Below are 20,738 nucleotides of genomic sequence, written 5' to 3'. Positions count from 1 at the left end.
GAGATTGCCACAAAGTTTGGCCCAACCCTATCAAATAACCACTGCCTTTTCTGTTGCTTCAGTCCAACCCTGCTGCATAGCCTCTTGCAGTCAGCCAGCCTCCTTCAGCTCTCAGTACTTGAGGGCTTAAAGTAAATGGATCTTTCCTTCCTTATTAAACATCTTTTAAACCCCAGCAGTTCTGGCTGAGATGATGAACAAGACCAGAGATGCCTGTGTGGAAAGCAGTCTCAGGTTTTCTGTCCTGCAAATAATCAGGCACAGAGAGAGGAATGCTATCACAAGCCAGGTTCACAGGAACCTAATTCCCTCCACTTTCCTTTTGAAGGGAGCACAGTCCTAAACTGGCATGTTGTGGTGCTCACACAAGACAACTCATAGAGGAGCCCAACATGACAAATGGAACCGGCCCTTCTCTTCTTTTTTTATTTATTTATTTTTTCTTCTGCTTAAGAACCCCTCAGATGTCCTACCCTCCCTATACTCTGCTCTGAAGGTTGCTTATTCCCCTCTTCTCTTCACAGCTGCTGGGCTGGTACAAGCACTTGTGTTTGTCTTCATTGATGTCTTCTTCTAAGCTCCTACATGTACGAAGAATAAAAGTTGAAGCTGGATATTCTGACTGGCAACAAATTCATTAGGCTGCCCCATTGGGGAAATCTAGCTAGGATCATTGATCTTTGCACAGTTAGATCCAGCAAATATTGAAACCTAGGGAAGAGTGCTCTGTCTCATCATATGCAGGCTCATCACACTATCTGCATTACTTTGTCCACTGAGCCTCAAAGGAAAGTGAACAAAGCCAGCAAGTGGAAAGGTTCAGAGACACCAGCAGTACTTATTTGAGAAAAGGTATTGCTCTTTAATCAACAATTTTTATTTACATAAATCTATTTGAAAGACATTATGCTGATGTCTCTGACAAAAAGAAGAATGTTCATTGAATGTTATGAAGGTCCTAAGCAAGACAAGAAACACACTAGAGAAAAACATAAAAATGACTTGCACAAAAGAAAAATAGACTGCAAACTAGAAATGGACAGGGGTCCACTGCTCCGGGCCTTATGGATAGGATCTGCAAACATCTGAGAAGTGTGAGGTGAAAACTTCAAGAAGTTCTTAGCAAAGAGATCTGTTTATGCAGAAAATAACATCAACTTTGTGGCAGCAGAAGAGAGCAAAATCTTGTAAACACACTTCAATAGAAACTATTTTTCAATCAACGTGACTTTTCATAGAAAGTCAACAAAGTGAGAGAAATACTGAGGAAATATGGTCATTACATTTAGAAAAGGTGACAAAAAATTACCCTGGGATGAATCTGCATTTTAAAACCACCTTTGCTGGGGTCATGGAAACTAGGAAAACAACCTAGGTTTATTTTAATAGCCTAGTTTATTTTACAGCAGAAACCTTCCTTCACAACCAAATTCTGAATAATTGCATCCTGTGTTCACAACGTGTTAACCCTTCATTGCTTTCCACCACAGTTAAACATGAAGAATGCCAACTACAGTGCATGGAAAACAAATGGACACTCTTTCAGCACCAATAATCATCTTCAGCACTGATATTCACCAACAGGAGCATCAGCATATTCACAAGGCAGGGAAAAGCACACAGTCATCATATATATGGTGAATCAAGAGCTCTGAACTTGGCCCAGTATGAACATTTTGACAGACTGGAGAGCAGGTTTAGTAAATAAATATACTGAACTACGGATATACCTCTCTATATATAACAGCTTAACCAGCTCAGTGATGTCACAACAAGTAGTCCATAGAAGAAGAATGGCTGCATCTTACACAGACAACTAATGAGTTGCTCATATTTTTAAAACTTTCTGGTATCATTTCACATCACAACCTGTGACTGTTTGTCAGGTTTGTGGAATGTCACCCCGCTCTTAAATGAAAAATACATTACTTCATTTCCCTTAATCCAAAATTTATCTTGAAAATTCTTTTTAGCACAAGAAATAACTTTGACCTTGGTCACTTGTGCTAGGCCAGGGTTTGTTTTACACATATGTACACAAGATTAGGACCCCACAAAATTCTTGTAGGAATTGAGCTTCATTGTGGATTGCAATGCAAATGAAACATATGAAGAAAAAAAAAATATGTAAAGAGAAAGTTTTTCCCCAATCTATAAATGAAATGCGTCAGAATAAGAACAGTTTCAGCTGGGGAATAAGTTTTGCACATGGAAATTTGAAATACTTTTAACTGGACTGTGGACCACTCTGGATACTCACTTGTCTATCTGCGTAGCTCTTATCCAAACATCCTTCCACACACTAGTAAGCAAGCAAAATTCAGGCACTTGAAAGCACTGCAGTCTACTGCCTGAGACAACCAGCCAGCTTCCAGTGCCGATTTTGCTCATGAATAGAACATTGAGGAAAAAGAACAACTCTTTAACATCCAGTATACTGTATCATGTTTGGTCATGTTAGACCAAAGATTCTCTTTTCAGTTTGAAGTCAAATGGATGAAGAGATGCAGAGCGAACTGATGAAGTTCTACTAATTAATCCATATTTAACACTACAGCAGCAAGAATCCTCTGCCAGACTATTATGCACATTAAAAAAATATAATCTTCCTATAATAAAAAGGATACTTCTGTAAGTCTTCACATATACATACAAAACAGGGGTTAAAAACATATGCTGACAAATCACAGCCTGTTTGGGCTGACTTTTTTTTTTTCTGTAAAGTACCTACAAAGAGCTCTGTGCAGGAAGAAATAAGTTGGAAGCAGAAAATGTTTCCAAATATTCTCTTGGTTTCCCTTTGCCACACTGTAAAGACTTCAGCTACTAGGAAAGAACTCTGCTCAAAATACTCGGTACCATGCTTGCTTCAAACATCTTTTTAGAGAGATCAACTCAAGCAGTTCAGTCCTTACTGAATCATCTTATTCCTTTGGCTGTAAATGTCCCCATGGTAACAAGCTATGATATCATAGACAAATGAACAGAAGAGGAAGCTGAATCAAATGCTTCAAATAGTCTACAGAAACAAAATGGAACAGGACAAGCAAACCAGCAAACACATACCCTGCAAACCTTAAAAGAACTGATTGAACTTCCCATTCCCTATTTGTTCTATTCTATTCATTCATTCTTCACAAAAGTTTTGCTTAAGCTATTTTTCAGACAAGGATAGCAGTGTGGGTATTTCAGGGATATTAAACATTCCTGGGCTCCAAGTATGATGCAATGACTCATTTGGACACCAGCCAGGACACAGGTCAAGCTGGCCAAGGTTTAGGTTTTCCCACAAGACAGTTGAAAACAGTCAATCCCAGATTCCAGGAGCAGAGACAGATACAGGATTTCTTTTGTGGCCTGTTTCAGACTCTAGGATTTGCATAGCAACTGCAAAGAAATAGTTACAGATATGGACTTGCAGTATTCAGGAATGGAACAGAAATCTCCTTTTAATATATGTGTTCATAGAAAAAGGTTAGCAGTACTGCCATATGACACAAAATACACGCATTCAAAGTTGTCTGCATAGATGGATAACATTGGCCTAAATTCAGAGAAAACACTTAACACTAACTTCTAGCATATCCTAAATCAGTAAATTTAAGAGAAATTAAGAGAAATTAATTTGTTTTAAATCTCACATAAGGTAATACAAAAGGAATTAAGACACGGAAAGGTTTGCTGGCAAAGCCCTAATTCATGTAGAGAAAGCAATTCACTTTAGTTCAACACAGGATCAAGAACATTACAAGCTGCCCAAAAATGCAGTCTTTCTGAACAGGGGCTACAGTCCAGGTCTTGCGATTCCTATCATGATCATCTTGTTATCAACATCCTCTCCAGAAAATGTGGATGAATGAGCATTCCAGTGCTACTTCAGATACTTTGCGTTTTACCTCAGAGCACAGGCACAATTACTTAACTTCTGTTTTGAAAACAAAGACAAAACTACAGATTTTTCACTTTTATTGGATGCTTCCAATTTTAAATCTAATAATATACAGATACTCATTTTCATTGTTCCACTCATATCTTCACATAGTCCAGCCATTCCATTTGTTACATTAAAAAAAAACAAAAAAAAACAAATAAAATAAATTTGTAAGCTGGAAAAATACATTATAAACATATTCAAGAAACATTCTCTTTATAATTAAAAACCTACTTGTAACAATTAAAGTAGGATTTAAAGAAAATCTTGATTTTTATTTTTAAATAGATGGCCTTTCTGTATACTTTTAATCATTTAATATGTACAATGTAACCAGTATTTCTGCCTGCAGCAGAATACCTGAAACAAAAAACCCACTGAAAATCATTAACAATGACAAAAAAAACAGCATTCATTTTCCAGGAAAATACAGTATAATCAGAACTTTAAACACATGCTTCTTTCAACTGTATTAAGGCCTAAGAGACAGATGTGCTTTAATAAAAGCAGACAGTATGAAGAAAAGTCCTTCCGCTTTTCTCTTCAAATTCCTGTAACAGCTCATCTATTTCATTTTCCATGTCTTCTGTGTGCTGTATCTAAAAGAGGAAAAACACTTAAATAACTGGACTCCAAGGATATGATGCAGTTTAGTAGTATGGTAATGATTCCATGTTCTTGACTTACTGTGAAATCTAAGCCAGCAGGCTGTACCAAATTATGCAGCACCAGGGGCTTTACTGACAGTTTCCCAGCATTCCCACATCTACATATATTCTGCATCATGTTCCCCTGCACATCCCTCTTTCTTCAGCCCACTGAACTGGCACTTAACCAAACTAATGCTTTTGTTGAGTAGGCAACATCCATCCTGACTAGAATAGCTTCAGAATAGCTACAAGCACACTGAACAGATGGCCAAAATTTGAAGTCCCTCAAGCCCTCTTAAGATTTTTGGATCTGTAAGGGATGTACATGTTTAAGACCAGAATAGATCAGACAGGCCAGGGGGCGGGGAAGAAGAGTCTGTTGTCACACTAGAAAAGGTGAGTTCATCAGCCCGTATATTGCAAAAGGACAAAGATGCTTTCCTTGCTCTCACGACAGTTATGTCAACTATTTCAAGTGCAGCTTATTTTAGACCCAGTTTCAAGGGCTAGGGGTAAGAACACTGACGGTGAAGCGCAGAAGGCACAATTTTTTTTCCACACCATACACACAGCGGGGTGGTACTATGAAGTACACCTACACAGGATGCTTTCCAAGTATATCAGGATTCAGAAAGCAACTCTGATGTGTAAATCAAGCATATTAAAACTGCTTTTGAAATGGACATTTTTGCCATGCACAAATGTTTTGAATATGGGCTCAACATGTGTAATGGTTATATTCAATACTTTGCAATACTGCATTCCACGACAGCTAACAGCCCCTTCGTTTTGAACATACACTCTGTCCACTTTCGAGATCAGGAACTCAGTTACAATTCATATCTTCAGGCACAACAACTCCAAAGAGAACCACCAGGAAAGAATTTTGAAACTGAAGTCTCTTGACATGAATTTTACTTGGGGGCAGCTTCACAGGGGTTAAACAGCTTTTGCTATATGCAGTATCTTCAAGGAGTACTATACAAATCCCAAATCCCTTGCACTCAGCTGAATCCAACGTGTCCATAGGTAATGAAACCTCTCTACTTACACACTGGCAGAGCTCACAAATAAGGAAAGCACCCAGGGTGGCCTCCTCATGATTATCCTGAATGTCCACATTGATCACATGTACTGGCTGACATGTCTCCTGCTCTCTGGAATTTAAATCTAGTTGGAAACAAAACACACAGAACAGCAACACTTTGTGTGGAGTGGTATCAGGTTTTACACAGAGTATTCATAAGGCTTTTTTAGTATGCAGAAATTGTCCACCTTTGCCCTCTTCAAACTTGTTTTTAGAAATTGGTTTATTCATTGTTTTCCTAAACAATAGTCCCTCTTATTTCAAAAGAGTGAGGGGTGTTTTTTGGAAATAAAAGAATTCAGTGTTGTAGAATGGTTCTGACAGTTTATGAGCCTTGGTTTAAAAAAAGTTACTGCCCACTTTACTCTGACAGTCTTTAAAGATCAAGGTCAAGGTTTTCAAGAGTCAAGAATGATTTTGGGCTTCCACACCTGAAAACTTTTAGACACGTGGTTTTTAAAAAGCATCTTTAAATTAAATTGCAAGCTGAACTCCTACAAATTAAGCACTGATAGTCACATTTGAAAATCCAGTTTTAATATGTTTTACGTATTAATGAAGGGTGAAGGGGAGAAAAAAAACACAGAACATCCTTTTCCCACTAAACCACCTATGTATTATTGTTAGCCTCTCTGTAACATAACCTATTACATGTACTGTTTTTAAGACAAGCCTTGTTTTTTTCCTACCCCCATTTTGCAACTTCAGCTTGGCAAAACTTGTCAAGGACTCCACTGTAAAATTTCATCTTTCACATCAAGCACCATTTGGTAGCACTTAAACTTTCTTCCTTTCATTGGTCATTTATGAAGAGCATTACCACAAAGTGAGAGAGAGGCAGAACTGGACAATCAGTGACTGGTTGCTCTTTGCCCGCTATCCTCATAACTTAGAGTTCTCTTAAATTACAAGGGTGAAAGCTGCTTTCTCGGCAAGACATGTTCAATTTACTGAAGATTTATTCAATGCTCAGGGCAGTTACTCTCATGGAATTCCTCAATACATTTCAACCAGTTCCCTTAAACATTCAGAACACTAACTGCTCAGCTTTCAGAAACCCAGATGTACAGTGTTCTATATTGCTTGAGACATGACCACTGAGGACTGAAAAGGCAGGAAACAACATTTTGGATTACACATGAGATACTAATCCAGTTGGCTGCTCTTTGAATATAAAGGAAACAAGCACCTTAAACCTCATGGGAGTCTGTATCCAGCATTTCTAGCAGGAGGCTAGATTCTAGCCCAGGAGCTGATGGAGTCATTGCTGAAACCCCATGACTTTTGGTGGGTTCACATCAGCTTGCATTATTTGTATTCATGCAGAACACCCAACAGACAACTTGAGATTCTTCTGGCATATCTCACTTTAACTCAGTTAAAGACAAAACCCTAGCGTGTTTGCAGAGTGTTAACCAAGCTCAAGAACACCTTCTTCATCTGTACAGGAAGTTTTCACTGTGGGTAAGCTGCTTGATAGGTCACATCAAGTCTTCCCCAGAGAGCTAAACCAGAGCATAAATTGAAAGCAGCTGAGTGGTTGAAAGTAAGGAGCAAGGACAACCCTCTAGACTGAATAGCTAACAGCAGGGATCAAGAGATAGAGAAGAACATTATTTCAGGCAGACTTCATGAAGACATTTTTCATTAGGATAGCATTTGGTCCACTACAGAGAATTTCATGACCTAAAAGGTAGGGAAGACAGCAAAACTCAGCGAAGAAAGCCTGACTTGGCTGGAATCAGCACTCTATAGCACCACAGCCTTCAAGAAAACAAAGTAGTTACTATATCTACTGGTTTGTAGATGTTTCACTTTGGATACAGTTAACTCAAAGGCTAGAATGCTGCCTACTGTGGCAATCCCCAAGCTGCCTGTTGGGTGGTGTGTTTTTTGAAGTCTTTGGAAGAAGAATCAACAGTCATTTTCCAAAGCTGTGAAAAACCCAGGCCACATCTCCAACATACCGCAATATGTCAGTATACTATGCAAGAGTACAAACACAGAAAAATTGTGTATAAAAGACCAGAAGAGCATGTTCCGTATATGTATACACTCTGCATAGGGAGGACAGCTAGGACATAATTTCTTCATCAACCCAGAGTGAAAAAGTACTTATCACATACAACTTGCTAGTTTTCTAGATCCAAAAGAATTTTCAGACCAAACATGTACTTGAGTTTCTCCAAATGCTTGTTATTTCCTTATATCAGCCCTTGAAATTGCTGTACCTGCATATTTTGGGTAATTGCCAACCCTGGCATCTTTCAGAAATAAGTATTCAGCCATCACTTCTCTGGTACATAAAGTCCAGGTCAATGGACCATGACTTCTTCCACCAGCTGTTGCTCTAGCAACAGTAGTCAGAGCAGACACAGATGTTTCCAGATTTGTGAAGGACTTGGGAAAGAAAAGCACTTGCAAGTTAGCTTGATTTAATCAACTCAAGGTCCTTACCTTCTACTACTTGGTCATAGACTCTTTCTTCACACGTTAGGATCAAATCAAAAATATCTTTGCAGTTCTGGAATCTTTCTGGTCGTGGCTTGATTCTCTTATTTCTGTCCAACATGTGTAAAATCCCATTTTGTGTGTATCTGAAGTTGCTTGAGTTAAGTATCTTTAAAAAAGGTTATATTTTTGAGCAAATGATCAGTATAAATTATATCTTTAACTTGAAAATTTATTAGGACAAAAAGCTAAAATGAGGGTTTTTTTTCCTGTTTGCAAATACCACTACGTGACCACTGTAATGACCACTACACAAATTCCTAAGGTGGCAGCAAGACCCCAATCAGAATAATTCATGCAGCTTCTGGGATTCAGAGAACTGTCACTGTCATCAATACAATGGCAGAGACAGCTTTAAAAGGCTCTTGAAAGATCAGGTTTCTTTAAAAAGAAAAAAAGAAAAAAAAACTTGTAGGCAGCTATTTTTACATCCATACTACTTAGAACATACAGACTTAGCTGCTTGCATGAACAGAATGTCTTACATTCACATAAATCACTGTACCCCACTCCAGGGGCCTCTATCTTGTAAGAGAATTATACAGTGCTTCTAGTGTCAACTGCACATCTGCATGAAGTCCTATTCATGCCTCAGGTTTCTGCAACAGAACTTCTGAAAAAAATTAACACATGCACAGAAGCATCATCCCTTTAAAAATATCCCCAGGTATAAATAGGCATGAACATGGATTTTTGCCTATTAAAGCTTCAGTCCCTGTGTTAAAGGAATCAGTTATGCTGCTTGGTAGCTATGTTTATGCTGTTACTGTAACCTGAGGCCCAGATCTGGCCCACTGTTCACACCATCACTGTCTTCCCAAACTTCTGGGATAGGAAGTTTCATTAGGAGCATTCCAGGGTTGACTGTCACTTAAACCTGTTCTTAACTGAAGCCAAGCTCCCTCTGAAGGCAAAGTTTTAGGGGTAGATTAGTAACATAAGAAAGGTTTGAATCAAAGCCTGAAAACTGATGTATCTCTTCTTTGCTTAGAAACAGCAGATATTTTTTATACATCCAAGTATGTATTTTTAAATTAAAATAGCATTAAAGATAAGAGTCTACAATTTCTGGAGATAACAGAAGGATTCTGACCCCCCTCCCCCAAAAAACAAAAAATCCATCATTTGTAGCAAGTATGTATGAGATCTTATTTGCTTATTCGTTTTTGAAGAGTCATACACCTAGCAGGTATCTAAATCCTTTCAGAAGTAACTGTCCTAATCTTTTGTAATAAAAGATTCTCAATTTCCTGTCTTACTGCAGATACCCTCTGGTTTTTCAAATCCTACTGCCTCAGATAGTCAGATCTACACCAGCTAGTCTACACGTTCCATGCTCTTCTTAAACAGTTTTCAAGCCAACAGTCTCAAGAGCATTTAATTTTCAAATTTTTAAGCTACATTAAAAATGAAACCCATCTTTCTACCCATGTAAGAGCCTACTTTATATGGAAAAAATGTTTAGGTCTATTATTTATTATATCTCTGCAGCATTCCACTTCAACTAGAACTAAAAAAGTTTCTATTTGGAATTATTTTGGTTATCAAATATATGCCATCACCTCTATCAGTCAATTGATTTTTACTGTGTTTCTTTTCTTCAGGTCACTCCCAAACTTTTTACCACCTTCCTTTCTCAAAAAGGCTTCCCTCTATGTAATTAAAGAATTGCCTTTATAGTCCAATGTTACCTCATAAGCACCCTGAAAGCTCTCCTTGGGTTTCTCAGGCTCAGAAGAATCCACTGACTGTCCTTCAATGTAACTGTTTCAAACCCCCAGCTATGTGCAAAGCAGACACCATTGCTCAGTCGTTTTCAAAGTACTTCTAAATGTCTCACTGTTTTGCCTTGTACAGAGTTTGAAGGTGAATCCCTTCTGGCTCAACTTTTCTCTATAGTCTCAATTTCTTTATCATGCAGTTGGGGGGAAAAAACAAGAGCCAGCTTTTGCAGTTTTGGGTGGTGGGGGGGGGGAGGGTTGTTTTTGTTTTTTTATTTCTAGGATAAAATATATTGCTGGTATCTGTCCCCTAGCTTTCCTGACTGAACATGGAGATGGAAAGTTACACATATTCAAGAAACCCACAATGTCAAGCTTTAATTCTTCTGTCCACTTACAGCTTCTTTTTTTTCCTCCAAGGGTCCATCTGCCTATAAAAGGAGACGGAAATATGTAGTTAAGACTTATGCCACTTTCACATGCGGCTGTCTTAAACCTCCATCACCTGAAAAACCAGCCCACCATCCTTTTAGCAAGCAGGGAAAGTGATCTGCACATGATTGTTTTCAATATGTACTCCTAACACAACATCCTTCTCTTCATGAGCTCAAGTGAACTCAAAGATAATACATGTTATTAATGATTTCCACTATTCCATCAGATGTTGGATCATTCAAGTCAGACTTTGTTCGCCTTCCAACAGATTTCTATTCCATGCTTCCAATTCTAGCATAGAATTTCAGCATAGTCACTTCTTCAGAAGTTAACAAAAAATTTTTCACCTGGCTTTTAACGCCATTATGTTATCTGGCCACAGTAGCCTTCCACTACTACACTCAAAGTCAACAAAACATTCATATATTTATCTAAGAGTCCTTCATCCTTTGCAAATTATTGGTATAGTAAACCCATTATATCTCAGTGGGTCTGATTCAGATACACTTGTACTGGAATAACTATGCTAAACAGGTCACACATGATGTGTGACAAATCAAGACTATAAAGACTTTAGATAAAAAAGATATTGCTGCAATGAAATTAACCTTTTCAATAGCCACAACATTGTTGCTCATTCTTATGGAAATGGCTATACCTACTAACTCCACAATTACTGGCTATAGACCTTCTCCATTTACTTAAGGATATCCCATGATAATGTACTGATGAAGATACATATATATACATGGATATATATTTTACGTGGATTTTATATATATATGGATATATGTTATGGATATACATATTTTCTAACTTAAACCCCTAAATCTTTCACAGCTCCTGCCACCAAGAAACAAAATTCAAAGCCTAAAAAAATCTGTTAAAATAAAATTTAAAATTCCTCTGTCACAGACATCCCAAGTGTCTCTTCCCAACCAATGGATGGGCCTCTACCCCCACCCCCCCCCAAAAAAGGCCAACCATCCTTTGCCTCTCTAATCAACTTATCAGTAATTTGTTCACTCATCGGACCCAGACTATACTTTTGGCTATTAATACTACTGGAAAGATGCATATAGCCAAGACAGTAGCATCTCCTCTTCCCTTGCTTTCCAAGTGAAGGTCTCACACAGAGATCAGCCTATTTTTGTTTAGAAATCTAGACAATTGACAAAGCAAGAAAAAGCAGATTCTACCAGCTGCCTGAACATCAGCACATAACACTGAAGCATTTTCTCTTTCGCCTCTCTAACATTTAGAGTTTGCTTTTGTAGATGTCCTTTCATGTCAGTGTATGCTTTCAACTGGGCATTTCAAACCTTAAAACTTGAGGCCAATGTAAGCTGACAAAAGGATGGACAAAGAAAATAAGTCCTTCAGTACAACAAAGACATTGGCAATGATCCACCAAATCCTCTATAAACAATTTTTTTTTGGGGGGGAGGGCAGTTTAAGAGTTCTAAAATATCAATACTTCTGAGTTTTTCAAGTCCTCTCCAAACATCTCTACCCATACCAATTTCAATTAAAGATACTGGATAAAGTATTCTCCACCAAAAACATTAGTATTATTCAGAAGAGCATTTGGAAAACTGAAAATCTATTTGCTGTTTTTCCCAACTTCCTCTGTTGCACTGTCCTTTAAGTAACAGTTTAAAATACATTTCTCATAAATATGAATAGATCTTGGTAATAGCTGTGAATATGAGATTTAGCTAAGGTGAAGCTGGCATATGGGAAAACATCCATAAAATAATGCAGATAATCCTGAGAAGTAGTGTTTTCTTGTTTGCTTTTAATATATTCTCATAATTATCTCCATATACAGATTGTTATTAGAGTAATTCCTTTGCTCTCACTTCCCCAAACCTGCAATCTTTACACTGCATTTCATAAAACTTATATTGAAGCTAAAAGTAAATTTTCCTATCCCAGAATACTATTTTTCTATTTCATATACATCACTCCCACATTTAAAGATGCCTTCAAAAAAGTCCAACTTCATGTTCTGCTGATCGTATTTCTTCTGCAGTTGAACAGGGCAGCAAAGTTTCTGGTGGTTACCTTAATGTGAAATTTAATAAAATTCCCACTGCTGTTTTTACTAAGAATGGGATCCTTTCAGTCCTGAAACAGATTTTTCTGGATAACTTCATGAGAGCTTTTGGTAGAAATCCATTAAAGAAATATCCCCCCAAAATTGATTGTAGCTTTTTCAGTAGCAGAGTCAGCCCCTTAACATCATATCGTGATCACCTCTGTCAGAGGTGAGCTGGGTAAAACAGATTTAAAAAGAAGTGATAGGCAGAGTTAGAATAACGACAAAATAAAAAAAATCCCACCAATGACTGATGTTGTTCCATTCGGATACTATGAAATATCACAGAAAGGCAAGGGAAAAAGCCTTAGGCACATCTTCCTGCATATTTCCATTCTCTCATAATTAAGTTTTCCTGGGTGTGAGCCATAGTTTTGTAGTAGTTAAAGTTGTATTGAATATGCTCATATAGTTATACAAAAAAAATCACTCATGATGTAAAACTTTTTTAAGTGACTCAAATGTTAGAGCTGTCTCCCCATCTATGTATGTAGCACAGTATACTCATTCCTCCATTGAGTCATCTTTGAGAACAGCAGTTATTCCAAGTTTTATTTAAGAGGCTAATCCTTAAAGAAGCTAAAGATGATCTCTAGAATAACTTGTAAATTCTGTCTATGAAGACTTTAAGGGAGTCTAGACATTCTGTTCTTTACACCAAACAGCAGAATCTAGTTAGGAAAGTGACACCAAGTTTCTCTGCAGGGATAGACAGTACCCTTTTGTACATCCTGGTAAGATATGGCATATTCCCTGAAGAACTACATACTGAGATTAATTCCCACCACATACTGATGTTAAAGTGGACTCCTAGCACCTGAAAGAGTATAAAATCATTTACATTATAAAGAAATGCATCAGATTTCACTTTCCATCAACATGAATTTTCTTCCCCCCTCCTCCCCTCCATTAAACATAAATCTCTATCTATGCGTCACACCTAACCCAACCTTACACCTTTTAGCACTTCCAGATATTTACGTTTTACATGAAATACTCTTCCCAGGAAAAACCACAAGGGGACAGCAAGAGGAAAGAAAGCTCAGGAACAAAAAACAAGACAGTAAAAGTACTGTCTGCAACTCAAGCATTTTTATCACCAAACAAGCATATATAAAGTTATGTAAAAAAAGTTTTATTTGCATTAAATAACAGATATTCCGGTTAGGGCACAAAGCATATAGCAAGATAACAAGGTACAGAAAGCAACTAGACTGCACAGAAAGTATCAAGGGTTCTGTTTAGAAAACCTGTACTTAGGGCTGACAAAAAAAAAGGGGGGGGGGGGCGAGGGGAGAGAGAGATTAACAGAAGAAACCCCAGGAAGTTTTGATAAACCCCAGGATCAGACAGTTAAAGGGTGAAAGAGGTACACTGCACAACAGTAGACACGTTCAATATCTGCCAGAGTACAAGATCACTGCTTCTTTTCGCAGAGCATTAAGACCCAAGAATGGCTATAATTTCACTAGGAATAAATCTAGTTAATTCTTTTTTCTAGTGCCTAGGATGATAGGGCCTTTCCCTAACATCTCCTTTTTGAGGTACAATACCAAGACTGCAATACTCTGAATAAGGGACTAAGAAGAAGACAATAGAACAGACTAAATCAGAGCTGAACATACAAAAACAGCAGAAGAAATTACTACCTTGCCAGATAAACTGTGTTTCCCACTAAATTACTGTTTTGTAGAGCTGACTGTCCAACTGGAATCAGAATGATCTATTAATTCAGCAGGGAGATTTCAATAGCAGTTCAACCTCAGAGCTTATTGTTCAGAGAGGGATAGACAGGAATGATCATCATTGTAAGCCACTTAAAGTTGCATACTTTGAGGAATTTGTATTTCAAAACTCTGCAAAACACTACTTGGATACCAAAAATCACATAAGAAATGCCAGCAGCAAAAACTAAATTTCATGGCTTCTCTTTACACTAATTTGTTTCAGCAAATGATGCTGTGTTTTAAGACAAAGGTTTCTTTGCTTTCATTTCTCACCACTATTGCTTACTGCATAGCTGCATTTTTGCGCTGACAATCACTGCATGTAAACAATTTACTTTCAGAAGTATTTTCCAAACCTTAAGAGGAAATTTGGATGGAATTCAATCATGCAGGTTTAGAAGACTGTAAGTAAACATCTATAGCTAAGGTCATCCAAGTAGAAAGTCTTCCCTTATAGTCAATGAAAAACAATTTGGCACACCTGTAGCATGGTTACTCTGTTTTAATTGCCCCACCCTTCTAGCCCCCCACCCCACCATGAAAAAACAACCTGTAAAGTATTCCTTTCTCACCCCCAGGCATCTGACCAGATCACATCAAGGTATCTAGTTTGGAGCTGACTAGAGTTAGATGAGAGGAATGCTACCCTATATGATTTACATACCAATGTACTGACCTATTTTAGTTAAGATCTTGTATGGATAAAAGAAAAATGGTCTCTTACTGGCCCAAGAATTTGATCTGTTCCACCTTAATTCCCAGAAGATGAAACTGAAAATAAAACCCAGAAGTGAACTGAGCTGAAAGTTTTTAGGTATATTACACAGTCATCTAAAATATACTGGAGACCAATTTATTAAATATTATTTGGTAAGTTACATTTACTAAAATGCATATACTTTTTAGGAAATAACATTTTTAAAGTAATGGTTGACACCCAAGGCTTTCACATCTTCAAAAGAAAATTCTGACATGCAAACGATTCATGATGGTGCAACTGTCATTATACTCACATGAATACTGCAATTCTTCCTTGTGAAAAATAGCAGCAGAGCAGAATACTTCTCAAACACACCAGTCTGAATGGCGTTTGCAAGTCTTTTTCCCCCCATATCATCTTAATTTACTTATTACTATGTGTATTATAAACAGAAGCTATGTTGTGCCACAGCCTGCTGGACAAAATGTCTATAAACTAGTAATTTCTTTGGGGGGGGGGGGGGGAGGGAGGGGCGGGGAACACCTGCCCAACCATCTTCTACCATCAGAGTCACCTCCTCCTTTTACAGGGAAAAACAGACTAAAAAGGGTACCAGCATTATGAATTCTACTTTTCAAACAGCTGTGATTATCACTGCAAGAACTATCTATATCCACTTCTGGACCATGAATTGCCTTTCATTTGAAATTGAAATTGTGTATTTTTATTACAATTCAGAGTTTGTTCACAAGTCTTTTGTGATATTGTGTAATTTAAATCTTAAAACTGAGAATATGACTTATCACAAAATACCACAAAGAATACTAACTTGGGTTAAATAGTACTTCTGATAATGTTTGGGCCAGCATCAACACATTGCAGAAGACTGAATGTGAACTCCCATTTCCTTTGCATCAATGTTTTTTGCCATCCTATGTGGACGCAGGACAAGCTACACAGGAATGAGTTTTCAAAGTGCTTCAGGAAAGCACATGACATAAACCATCTCAGATGCAGATTTATTATCACAGTATTGTTGCACAGTTCACTCAACTTCTATAAGCTGCAAATTTGGCAGTATTTACAAATGTTTAAGGTCAGAGCCATTGAATAAAAATAAAGAAACATCAAGCTTTTACTTCCTCTTCTGTACCTGCAAATGTTAAAAGGATTCATCTTACATGAGCACAATACAATTGCTCTAGGTGCAAAAGCAGCAACATTAATTGCTAGAACTATGAAGATTTAGTTTACCAGAGAAGAAATAAAACAAAACTTCTTCAGAGCAATATTTTTCAAGATAATCTTCTACAACTTAAGCTGCTGAATTTGCTGCAAATTTCTAGATACTATAGTAAAGGTAGAAGTTATGATTCCACAAGATTCAATTAGACAGCTTAACTTGGAGCTCTAATAAGAAGTCATGTTGGTAGCAGGAGAATACTAACTTTGCCTAAATAGAAATAAATCTGATTTATACCTAAGCTCTATTATCTTAAAAGACGGCAGACGTGACATTAAAACTCCATACATAAAGTTCAGGCAGAAAACCCTGCAAGGTAATAAGCTCTGGCATAAAATTAAGATCTTTAGTCACAAAAGATAAAAGCAAAGAGCATGAAGGGGCATCATATATTTGCAAGTTTTTTTGTTTGTTTTTTTGAATTGAGGGCACAGAACAATGGAAATGGTTAAAATATTTAACAGATGTGCTGAATATGCATCTTTCTTTAGATCCAAGAGAAATGACGTAAGTATCCCAGAAATCAGGCACAGAGCTTTTAATGTCTTGCGACTAACACTAGTTGAAGAAATTATAACAGCTATCCTGAAGACAGAAATTGTTTTTCAATCAATTATAATAAAATGTGTAAGTATCCCTTACATTAGGGCAGAGGAAGGTTTGTGTCAATCTGAAGTCAGCACTTCTAAGCAAGAGAACAGTAGTCCACTATTACTTTTCTTTCCTCATTCAAGTCTTGGTTGAAACTGCCAAACTAGCACCAAATGCAGCTATACTAATTTTTATGCTGCAGACTGAAAGTAAGTTTTAATAACTAGAGACTGCAACAGGTCTGGGTGAGATATAAGTCAATGCGTAAGAGTGGAAGCAGCAATTTCTTTTACTGATCGTTGTAGAACTTGTTGCATCACCGCTAAGGTTGCCTGAAAGCTTCCTTTGTTCTACAGCATAGGAAGCAGAGTCAATGCACTCGACAGAATTTTTCTATCTGCTGATCCAGCATAGCATTCCATTTAAGCAATGCTAACAGTGAATTTAGGAGGCCAGCAAATGGAATGGACATATTTTGGCTAGAGCTTCAAGCAGCATTATTTTTGATGTCTCCCCAACCACATGAAATTTCAGATCCAATTCTCACCTTTACTTCCAAGTATGCTCTTCTAAAACAAAAATTCAAATGCATGTGTTCATTCACAGAGTTCATACCATATGACTGAAATTCAGCTAAGGAAAGAACGTTCATTCTCCTCATGCAATTTCTACATGGATTTTACAATATTGATCAGCCTCAGACTGGATCCTTTATCAGAAGTCTTTAATCTGTCCAGGGCTCACCTTGGTAAAGGAAATAAACCTTCCAAAGATTCTACCAAGATGACAGACAGTATGGCAGAGGATGTTTTATATGTTCAGAAACATTTAATATTTGACTGGTGTCTGTAGCTTCTATATCTTGGAAATTCAAACTGTTTATCAGTTTAAAACCCATGAAGAAAAGCAAATGAAAACATAAATATAGGGGCAAAGAGCTTACCTAAAGTGGAATTTGGTCAGGTTACTCCCAAAAAAAGGAATCCTCAAGAGTGAGCTATGAAGTCTCACACTAGTTACAAAAAAACAAAAAAACAAAACAAAACAAAAAACAACACACACCCCACACACATCCTGTCATTGCCATGAATCCTGTGGGTATCACACACTTCACCACACAACACCTCAGCACTGACAACATGGCTGAGAAATATAACTGAGCTACAAACACAGGAAAAAAAAAACACACAGAAATGAAGAGGGAAGAAACAGGACAGCATTTATACAGTAACAGTCCCAATTCCTTTCTGCAAATGACAACTCAAGCAATAAGATTCAAAACTGATTTCAATTAAATGTTTCAGAAGGAAAATTACTACTTCCTATACCATTCTGTGCTGCACCTTTTGTTTTCCTTGGGAATTTTCTGTGGCAGCTATGACCTGGTTCTACTTGCTTTGTTAATGAGAAAACTGACAACCAAAATGGTGTGACCTCATTTCATAGAAAAAGATTTTATCCGCAGTATTTCTACTATAACTATCCATTCCCAGCTTATGCTTTTCCCTGAAAGAGCAGACATTAATTTGAGCTCTAAAATGAAAGGATTAAAGATGTGAATAAATTCAGAGCTCCTGAGACATCAGCTATTTAATAGCCACGTTATTTTAATTGCAAAACTATTTACATGGTTAAAAACAAAAGCTATTTTTGCTTTCCAGGTTACAAGCAGGAAACAAAACTACTGTGAGGTAAGCAAGGGTGCCAACTTGAAGTGCATCAGCTATTCCACACTGTCTGGAAACACACACCTAATACTCTGTAAATAAAAGGTAACTTACCCCTTTAACTCATGATACCTTGCTTTAAACAGAAGCATCTTTTCTTCAGTACAATTTAAAGTCTTAGGTTAAAGCAAATACTAACACAGCAAGACCATAATGTTTCCACAGAGATGAATTCACTATACGAACGATTTCCTCAAATCAGGCTACCTTACTGCTTGCAAGTTGCATTTTGCAAGGTGCAAAATGCATTAAACAGTTGTACACAATAGCAGTAAGGGTAGCTCAGCAAATGAAAGAAAAATTTAAAAGGCTAAAATTAAAACATGCCATTGAACATGTTATAGTTGCCTGGACTAAAGAAGAGCATAGTAAGCATAAGCCTGAACTGCAAGGCTTTCTACTCGTGGCTTACATCACTAGCTTGTTACCATCTAAAACTCTTTTAGCACTATTCTACATTTACAACTCAGCAGAAGATTCCACTTGCACAAAAGTCAGAAGCTTGTTTTGTATTTCTCAAGCAACTATTTTCACACAGTAAGTGCCAAAGTTTTTTTTTTTTTTTTTTTTTTTTTTTTTTTTTTTTTTTAAGCTTTACAATGAAATAGCTATGCTTTGGAGATTTTAGAACATACTTTGAGCTCATCAGTTTAATGCCCCACTCAGCTCCTGCTATTTGCTGATTACTGTAGTTTGCCTTTAGGCATATAAATCTGAAGATCTAAAGTTGTGGATCCCAACTAACATGCAATTAATATGCAAAGGTATCAAAAAATGGACTTTATGGAATACTGAAAGTTAAAGGACTTTTTATGATTAGCTACAAAGGTCTTGCCACAGCTTGGTAATTCAGCTTATCAACCCAACAGAAGACATAAACACACTTATAAACTAATAGTGTAAGGGCAAGGGCAGGCTTAATTACAGTACAGCACAGAAACAATGCCCTCCAAGGACAACTCACTCATTGCAAAACTTTACTGTCTGACAGAAATGCTTTTATTAGGCACATAAGAGCACTTGTTAAAAGAAAAAAAAAATCTTGCTACAGCATTCATAGTAATTATTCTAGCTACTAATTCCCACTGCTGTTTAAGGCATTACCCATCCCTCATATTTGAAGCTACATTGATGGACTGCACAAACATTTAGAGCACGTCATCTTAAGGTTGGACTGAAACTACCTCCAGTTTCTGTTTGCCTTCAAATGCAACATTGTTAACTGCAATGGTTCAGAAACAACTTCATGCTATTTGCAAATAGCCATTCATCAAGCATGGAGGAGGCAGATGAGGACAGTAACCCCAACCCAAACTAAGCCCTCCCTGACTTCTTCCACCTTTACAGCTGGGCCAGAGCTTGTCAATATCACTACCAACATGGATGCACAGGTCTTCTTTTCCCTCATCTCCACACTGGGGCTTATTAGCTCAAATGCAGTGTCACTTTCACATATCTACATGACTTCTGAACTAGAGTTGGTGTGCATCTGACAAGTAGGGAGCACAGGCAGAAGGACCCTCACCCCCCTGTAGATGACCTTACAGATGGACTGGCACAAAAACTGTAGTTTTTCATTCTGAATGTTGGCCTAAGTAGATACTACTAACAGAAAGATTCTGCTTTCATGAAATAGACCACGCATCTTTCCAATATTTAGAAGTTAAATTTACAGTTCAAGAAAGTTGAAAATCAGCCTCTGTACTAGCTATTCTACAAGCTGCAAACTCACTACAGGAGAACAGCTTAAATGAACGCTCTTGCAATGACATCTGGACAATATTAAGTCACAAAAGTTACTAAAAAATAGAACACTGCCAAACAAAATGTGATTTTTCCAAGCAGCAAATCAGATTCCTATCAGATTCCCGGAGTGACCTTTCATCTGTTTCTGAGCCAAGTATGTAAAGAGACAAGGGGGCAGGGAGACAGACTTGAAAGTAAAGAGAACATGCCTAAAGCAAAATTAATTTGAGTATAAATATCAAATTTTCTTGGACTGTTCTGAAGTTACCAGGATTGTCCTGTTTTCTGATCAGAAGTCAGAACAGAAGGAACACTGTTAACAGCCCACAGTCCTGTAGACAAGTAGAACAGCTACTTCTTGTCATCTGAAGATGCTTTTTGATGCTTTAGGTAGAGCAATTGAAGAGTTGAGATACTGTACCAGGAAAAAAAAAATCTTTCTTCTCTTCTAATAGCTGAGAAAAGATACCACCACCCAAAAATAGATGCACTAGAACAACAAAATGTGATATTATGACAACCTTGTGCTTGGGGGAGCGGGTGGGGGGAAACAACAGTAGGATGCTTA

The 20,738-nt window shown here is 37.4% G+C and overlaps 1 protein-coding gene across 1 annotated transcript in view; it reads right to left on the bottom strand.

Annotated features, from left to right (window-relative positions):
• Positions 1 to 3,949: 3,949 nt before the first annotated feature.
• Positions 3,950 to 20,738, bottom strand: part of SSU72 (SSU72 homolog, RNA polymerase II CTD phosphatase) — a 33,185-nt gene continuing 16,396 nt past the window's right edge. Inside the window, exons 3-5 of the mRNA XM_013953049.2 lie at positions 8,126 to 8,265; positions 5,633 to 5,751; positions 3,950 to 4,530 (exon numbers count right to left, since the gene is read on the bottom strand). Coding sequence (XP_013808503.1) covers positions 4,429 to 4,530; positions 5,633 to 5,751; positions 8,126 to 8,265 — 361 coding nt within the window. The 3' untranslated portion in view covers positions 3,950 to 4,428. The remainder of the gene's footprint in view (positions 4,531 to 5,632; positions 5,752 to 8,125; positions 8,266 to 20,738) is intronic.

This window comes from Apteryx mantelli, chromosome 26 (assembly GCF_036417845.1).
Source record: "Apteryx mantelli isolate bAptMan1 chromosome 26, bAptMan1.hap1, whole genome shotgun sequence".
NCBI classification, from domain to species: domain Eukaryota; kingdom Metazoa; phylum Chordata; class Aves; order Apterygiformes; family Apterygidae; genus Apteryx; species Apteryx mantelli.
The sequence above is the reverse complement of the archived record's forward strand: the minus strand, read 5'-3'. Positions and strand labels throughout refer to the sequence as shown.